This window comes from Falco punctatus (assembly GCF_963210335.1).
Source record: "Falco punctatus genome assembly, chromosome: 1".
NCBI classification, from domain to species: domain Eukaryota; kingdom Metazoa; phylum Chordata; class Aves; order Falconiformes; family Falconidae; genus Falco; species Falco punctatus.
Window position 1 is genome coordinate 77,411,571 of NC_137580.1, and position 8,274 is coordinate 77,419,844.

General features: G+C 49.4%; 1 protein-coding gene across 3 annotated transcripts in view; it reads left to right on the forward strand.

Moving 5' to 3' along the window:
• The window catches only part of TMEM131L (transmembrane 131 like), an 83,066-nt gene extending 81,746 nt beyond the window's left edge, over positions 1-1,320 (forward strand). For all 3 annotated transcript variants that reach the window (XM_080387147.1, XM_080387149.1, XM_080387148.1), the window contains exon 35: positions 908-1,320. In XM_080387147.1, coding sequence (XP_080243273.1) covers positions 908-1,186 — 279 coding nt within the window. In that variant the 3' untranslated portion in view covers positions 1,187-1,320. The remainder of the gene's footprint in view (positions 1-907) is intronic.
• Positions 1,321-8,274: the final 6,954 nt, after the last annotated feature.

An 8,274-nucleotide genomic window follows, 5' to 3' on the forward strand; every position in this document is an offset into this window, starting at 1 on the left:
TAAATATATTTCAAAGTCTTCTATTTTAGAATTCTGTTTTTTTATTTACAGTCAGTTTACTTTGAATAAAACTAACCAAATAGAGCAAGAAATGTTTCCAAGTGCAAAAGTGAAAATTCTGCTGTGTTAAGAAGTGGCAAAACTGGTAGAAGACTTGTTTCCTAAAATAAACGTGGCTCTCTTTCATATTTTATTCAGGAATGCCAGGAAACACAGAAGGTAGAGATTGGAAAATATGTTAGATAATTCAGTTCATTTCCCTGGCGAGCTTTTCCCCACAATACATTTCAGTGTTTCATTCAGTTTTAAAAGTCCCAAGACTTCCATGACCTTCTCTAAGAGACTTCCTCGCAGACTAACACATCTTGCCCTCCAGGAGGTTCTTTATAAGCTTTCGAAATTTTCTAACTAAATTCCCTAGCTCCCAATTATAGTCTCTTTTCCATACTGAATATCCCTCTCTGCTCTCGGCGTGCGTAGTCTTTCAATACCGACACATACTTCAGCCTTTTTCTTGTCATTTCTTAGGCGTCCTTCTCTTTTAGTTTTAATTCTCAAAACATGCATGGTGCTTTTAGCGTATCTTCCATTTCTCCCTTATTTTTCTTAACAGCCTGACCAGAACTGAATGTTGTATTCCTGTTGCAGTAATGTCAGTGCCATGCAGGGAGGGACTCATATGGCTTTGTTTAGTGACGTGCCTTTACACACACGCACACACTAATGCTGCTGTAAGATTTTCTGCAACCATATTGCTTTGTAAACTTGTGCGTAGTTTTCCACGTGTGCATCTCCTAAGTTCTCTGCAGAAATGCTGTTTCCTCCCATTTAGTGCTGCATTTCCACGTTTTCTTTGGCCGGCGGTCCATTTTGCAGTTTCCTATGATGATTTTATCTTGCCCTACAGCCCTACCTCTCAAGCACCCGAAGCTTGTCTCCAATGTCTGGACTTTTTGGTTCCATCTGGGCACCTCAGAGTGATGTTTATGAAAGCTGCTGCCCCGTCAGTGCCACAGCCCAGCACTCAACCCACGTGGAGAACCAGGCAGTTATGTGTAAGCAGGAATACTATCCGAGGTTTAACCCCTTCCGTGCCTACATGAACTTGGACATATGGACTACAGCAGCCAATCGAAATGCAAATTTCCCACTTTCCAGGGACTCGGGTTACTGTGGAAACGTGTGAAAGGAATTTGATTTTAAAATGTGAATAAAGATGCTTGCAATTTTGATTACTAGAGTAAGCTGGTTGTTGAATAGATTACAATATTGGTGGATATTTTGGCACTTTTATATTGAAAATAAATTTTTTTTACTTAAGTCTGAGCATTCAGTGCATTTTAAAAAGCAAAGCATATGCAGGACACTGTTATTGTGAACTGAAGGCTATAAATTTAAAACTCAATTTTTTTCAAGAATAAGGACAGTATTGGGTTCTTAAATAAATCCATGAACCTGTACTGCACATGTTTCTTCTGAAGTTGACATTTTGTGGTATAAACTGGGAATGGTTTAGCATTTGTAGGTGCAAACTTACACCCGTAAGCAATCGCATCTGTATGAAACAGTAACGCTGTGGACCTACATGTTGGTGCAGATCACAGATTTTCAAAGTGGTGCCACTTCTACTGCTGACACAGTTATTTGTGGGTGTAAACTTCTGGCAGTAGAAAAAAGGCTGAATTGTGGCTTGTTTATCTGGCTTCAGAATGCAAACTGTCACATGGATGATGTTATGTGCAGTGTGGGTGAGTGGGCATTTTCTTGCTTTTCTTGCAAGTGACTCCTGACATTTCGTGTTTATATTTTTAGCCTTCATGTTGCAATAGCATTTTCAGTGTAGTTAATTGCCCTTGTTTAAAATGCCAAAGCTTGGAGACTGGAACAAGTATTTCTTTGAGAGCAGAGCTCACAGCACTCTCCAAAGCAAAACAGGATTGCATTAGCTCATGTTATAAGACTGAATCTTGGTAGTGGGAAAGGTAACGAGGGAAGCGCTGCCACCCCTGTCAGGGCTGAATCGATCATGCACGTTGTCCCTGCGTGCTGTGCCTGTAGAGCCTTTTCTTCTGGCATAGCAGAGCATGTCTGGGGATCTTCACTCTTAGGGGTCAAAGGGAAGGCATCCCTTCGATTCAGAGATGTCCTTGACAAGGGAACGTGTTACGCCTGGAGAGGGAATGAAGGGGGATCCAGTAGCAGCCTTGTACAGCTGCTTGGAGGAGAGACGTATAGATGGCAGAACAAAAGCCTGTGCGGTGGCTGCAGGTGTTACGGCCCATGGCAGCGGTCACAGGCTGCCGCGTGGGAGGTTCAGGTTTAACATGAGGAAGAGTGACTTCCCTTGGGGGGGGGGGGGGCGGTGCGTGGGAAAACAGGTTGCCCCAAGTGGTGGACAGGGCTCTCCGCTTGGAGGTGCTCCTGACGTGGCTGAACGAAGCCATATGTGAGTGGCTCTAGTGGTGGTGGCAGCCCTGCTCCTTGTGGGAGGTCAGACTAGCGGCCACCAGCGTTCAGTCACCATTTTGAGGATTCTGTGAACTTGAGCAAGTTCCTTACATCTTACTTCTTCAATTGTTTTCCTCTTGCCCTTTGAACACACACTGACTGGACGGCAAGAAGTGTTTGGCAGCAGGGTGTTGAGGCTTTCGCAGAAATGCCATCCCAGGCATTGAAACGCTTCACCGCAAATGGTGCTTTTCCGCAAGAAGTTTGTTTCAGTAAATCAGCAGTTCCTGCAAAGAAAGCTTTGCTGAAGGATATCCCTGCCAGTATCCTGTCACGTGTGTTTGAGTTAGCTCAGGAGGAGGTACCGGCTGGGTGGGAGACTCAAAAGGTTGCTACATTTACCTGCATTCACTGCTCGTGCAGAAGGTGCCCCTAAGCCCTCCTTTGGTTTTGATGGCAGAAAAACAGGAACGTCCATGAATACTTTCCAAAACTGTGGTGTTCTAATGGCTTGACCGGGATCTAGTGCCTGGAGTCTTTGGCTGCTTTGCACTATGTGTTGTGCTGGGCAGGAATCTGTTTGACCGGAGTTTCATCATAATCGCTTGTGGTTATGAAGGAAAGTTCACATGTTCGTATGAACTTTGATGCTCGTGAAATCAATACTAAGCCATGGGGAGTAGTCGTGACCGCTGACATGTTTTCTGTGCACATCTTGCCTATGGCAGGAGACTCCAGGAGTAATAGAGTGGGAGTGCGAACACAATAAACACAAGTTTTTTTTTTTTTAAAAAAGCCATCATTTGGTCTGAAATGCAATGTAGTTCTTTATTCCCTGGATAATGTTGCTTGTTGTGTAGCATGTTCACTGAATTTTTGATGTACAAAGGCACAGGAGAGAAGAAAGGATGTACAACACTGTGCTTAATTAGCTTACTCAGCTCATTCTGTTAATTGTTTTTGGAGATTTGTATTTTCCGTGCACCGAAGTGAAGCTTTTCCTCAAGTACCAGTGTAAGGAGATGCTTTTCTTATATCTGCAGCAAACCGTAGCAACAAAACCACAGCGTACTGATTGGCACCAAGTCCCTGTTGTAAGTAACATACGTGTTCCAGGCAGAATAAATCACTGGAAGCGAGAGGAAAAAAACCTGCAATAAACCAAGCAAAGACACCGGAGAGTTCAGGGAGAGCAAAAAAAAGTTAGAAATGTTTGGAAAATAAAACCTCTCTGAAAAAGTTGGTTAGAGTTGTTAGAGTGCCAGCAAAAGACAAGGAAAATGAACCGCAAACAACTTGAGAAATATTGCTAAGAAAGAAAACAATCATTCTCTTTAATCAAACCAGAACGGATCAAGAAGTAATTCCCCTGGGAGCTGTGTAGTATTAGGCAAGGTATTTCATATAACTTTTCATAACAATAACTAAGGAATGTAACAAGCTCATTAGGGTTACCAGGAATAATTGCTGCCATCAGGAGACATCTGTATCTTAATTAGCAATCCACTGAATACAAGTGAATTTGGGCTGGGTTAAAAATCATTCTTCCTACAGTAAAGGGGAGGATGAAATAAATATTTCTACTATGTATTTCTTTGTACCAAAATGATTATAATTCTGGAGTGAAATGGGAGAGGTTGCTCTAAAGGTGTCTCATAGTCTTGATCAAAATAATTCCTAATTTCTTGCCTTGTGTCAGGAGTTCCTTATAGCAGGATCAGAAGTTTCACGGATCTCTCTGAATGGTACCATTTTTATAATTTTTTTTTGAGAAATTTCAGCAAAGTAAATTCTCGGTTAACCCAAGGAATGTTAAAAAGCGCAAAGGGAAAAACAAAAATGCTAGTATAAAAGAGGAATAGCTTGTGCAGTTCACACTAATAGGGCTGGCGGTGGAGGGGGAAGAGAAATCATGGGCCGTTCCCCATGTTCAATGTTAATTTCTGTCACAGTGCAAATGTTACGTGAACTGGGGACATTCAGTGTTTTCCCTGTAAGAGACATGGGAGAAACAACAGCTACCCCTGCTCCCCGCACCCAGCGGGTTTGTGCCTTCTTACGTGTGCACTGGGAGCTGGGGGTACCAGGCTACCGCTGTCCTTGAGTTGCAGAGGGCATCTTGGCCAAGCCTGCCTGGTTGGTCCAGTATTCCCACCCTGGAGCCAGGGAATATTCCTGGTACATTTTGTGAAGGTTTATAGGTCGTATGAGAGACAGCATTTGGGCAAAGGCAGCACCCCCTGCAGGGGTGTTCAGCTGCCCTAGCCTCACCAGGCTGCAGCAAGCCCCTCACCGCAGGAAGCTGGAGAGCCAAGGGAAGAGGAGCATCCCAAGCAGCTTCCCCACAGGAGGGAGCAGCGTTCTGCTGGGGCCGTCTCTTGGTGAGTGGGGCAGATGCGGTGCTGAGCTTGCTTCTGCAGGGAGAAGCCACCCGTCTGGCCTGGGAGCTGGGTGCAAACTGCTTGGGGTAACGGGCTGGCCAGACTGCGCTGCGGGTGCTGGATGCTGCCTGGGGGGCTCGAGGCGTGTGGGCAGAGGCAGGCTCCCGAAGGCAGGCTCCGCCGGAGCGCGGTTGTTGCTCTCAGGACTATGTCAGGAGCGTGATGGCAACTGCTGGGTCTGTCCTACGGCTCCTGCAGCTGGACCTGGGCGTGCAGGACTGTTGCAGCCGCTCGAAGGAGCAATGACCAGCAATCGGCTTGCTATTGCGCTTGCAGGAATGAGCCTGAAAGCTCTGAGGGCAGCTGCGAGATCTGATTGCCAGGGGGGCAAATGAGATCATCAAAGAGAGCTGTCAACCATCTGAGTCAGCTGGAGAGGCGGAAGGGGAGGAAGCCGGGGAGGTGCTCCCCACCTGCGCTGGGGCTGGCAGTGCCTTCAGCTCCAGCGCCCAACTTCTCTTGGGCTCAGGAGAAGCCCCAGTGCCGCCCGGGAAGCCGCGGCCTTGGCAGCACTGAGATTCCTGCAGAGCCAGCACCACGTTCGTCATCCTGCCAGGTGAGCTCTTGTCTGGCCTTTGCGGTAGTAGGTTGGGCATGGCCCTCCAGCGTTGCCTTTCATCGCTGCCAGCCTCAGGGAACACTTGTTTATTTTTCTTAGTCACTGAGTCACCATCATCTTTTACCCTCCTCACCTACTTGCTTTCAGCAATTTGTGGAAAAGGTGCACCGCAGCACCTCCCTGTCACCGTGGGCACGTTTTACTTCTGCCTTAGGTTGCCCCATCCCATTGTTCAGTCCATCCGTACACTTCTAGAGGGAAAATGGCTCAGTGTAGGGCTCGCCACGTCCTCCTCTGCAGTGCCTTTGGGTGGGCTGAGGGCTCACTGTCTCCCCGGGGCTGCTGCAGCCGTCCTCTCTATTGGTGGCAATGCAGTGCTCACCCTGCCTTCCTGGCAGGCGGGAGGCTGGCAGAGCAGGTGTCCCAGCTGGAGAAGGAGCCCCTTGGCGTTGGGGCGCTTGCCCAGTCCTGTACCAGCAGAGGCTCCGCGATGCACCCCGTCCCTGCGAGCTGGGGGATGCGGAGGGGTGGGAGGCAGTGGGCAAGCTGGGCTCTGCCACGGCCCGGGCAAGTGACAACAGCACAACAATTTATTGTCCCAGCCCTAAAAGGCCGTGTTGCAGCTGAGGTCCTGGGAGCTCCCACCCGCCTCTGCAGCTCATCGCTGTTGCACGGACACAGGCGCTCCCCTGCTGCTGAAAGCTGAATATTGCTGCTGCTCCTCCCTCCGGGTTTTCCTGCAAAAGTTGTCGGTCCGTGCCTGTCTGACAAAAATGCCTCCTTCGTCACTGTGAGTTGCACACCATGTGGCTTGTTTTTTCTGTGACCTCTGCAGTATTTCATTTCTTGCTGCTTTCAACAACAACAGCAGCAGCAGCACAACCTCTCCAGCCTTTGCTCACTCCGAGGTTGCTCTGAAGGGCGGCCGTTCCTTGTTGCTCCCCTGGTTCCGTGTGGGAGCTGCCCCCGGGGTTGTTTGGAGTTTTGGCAGCCTTGTCCAGAGGTGACAGTGCTTTGGTGTTCCCCTGCGGCCCCGTGCATCCCTCTGGAGTTTTTGTTGCTCGGAGGCTGCCAGCAACCTGCACAAGTGGGGACCACGCTGGCCTGGAATGAGGGGCCTCCCCAGAGTACGAACCAGTGCCAGATGAGCTTGTCTAGCTGGTGTGGACAAGCTTCTCATCTAGCATAAACCAGTTATTTAATCATTGTCAGCTAAACTACCAGCAGCTAGGCTTGGCTTGCAACTCAGTGCATACGTATGTATACATCTCTTGGAAGGAGCACGTCAACTCCATGAGTGACCAAAAAGCCCCCATCCTCTCCAGTAAACCCAGCTCCCATGTGGTGATTTTGAGGTGACAGACCATACCTACGAGCCCCCCTGCCACACTCTGGGGTACGGTTGCCGTACCCGCGGGGGGACAGGCTCTGCCAGACCTCCTTCCTCCAGCCATGCTGGCAAAGCGCTCAGTTCGCTGGGAGCCGTTTGTTTGGTTTTAATTTCGATTGAATGTACAATTTGTGAAGGGAAGCTGAGGCTTTCGCACGTCTTCGTTAGCCCAGATGTGCGGGAAGCTGCGTGCCAGGCCCGCGCCGGCGCTCGGGGGTGGCGACGTGGAAGGCAGGCTGGGGGCAGCGGGTGCTGTGGTGGGGGCTGCCTCAGAACCAGAAAGGACCTCTTTCTCACGCAGCGCTGAGGTGCTGCGGTGACGTGCTTGGCCATCAACGCCCTGTGAGAACCTGCTACGATTGCTGGTTCTGATTTAGGGAGAAAAATGTTTCACTTAATTTGCGGCCTTGTTAGATGAAAGGTGTTTTGCAGTGCGGCATCGGAAATGCTGAAGGGCGCAAACCAGATGCTGAAACTGATAAGGGAACCTTGCAGAAACAGCAGAAAACACCGTAACCTTCCCGCTGCTTGCCTCAGACCTGTGAGACAGCGGTGTGGTGGTGGGATCTTACTGCTCTCTACTCAATGGTGCTTGCACGAGAAAGGCAGCCCCTTGGTGGCTTTCCTCCAGCGGCTCGCACGCAGGCTGGTTACCTGCCTCCAGCCCGGCCCACGACAGTGTGCGTACCTCCAGGATGGGGTGCGTGGAGCTTGGGAGGGAATGGAAAATGACCTCATTGCCACCCCGTTTCCACAAAACAGGAAAGAGAAAAAGAGAAAGCTCTCTTTCCCCCTGGGGTCCCCCCCATGCTTTTGAGCCATGCAACCCACAGTTTGTGGCCTAAGCTGGTTCTGGAGCTCGGTGGCAGCTTTGTGTTGATCTGCTCTTTCCAGAGCTGCCTGCGGGTCGATCGGTCTGTCTGCAGGCAGCAAGCAGTTGTTAACCGGAGGAGGTACCAGCCTTACTTCTGCTGATGAAAGCCTCTGCTCAATCACAGCTTGTGTTCCTCCTTCGGTTATTAGCTTTTAATTAGGCACCTACCACCCCTTCCTGTTAGCTAAGGACATCAGGCACACACCATGCGTGCCTTCAGGCCCCCACTGGCAGTACGGCCTTCAGTCCATGCACTCACCAAATGGCCTTGAGTACTCAATTCCAGTTTTTCCCAGCTCTGTGTCCTTGGCCTGAAACGCACTTTCCAGGGCTGCAAGAAATCAGACCGTAGGTATCTTCTGCTTAATCAAAGCTCAGTTGTCCAATTTTCCCACACTGTCACTCCAGTGAGCACAGATGCGGCTGAGCAATTTTCTCCTGGCACTTTGCTACTGCTTTCACCACCACCACGTCACAGCAAGTGCAGCTGGTCTCCCTCTCTCCTGGCTTGCAGGGTCTGCTTACGCTTTCGGTTGCAGCCTTGAACGTCGCAGCTCTGTGT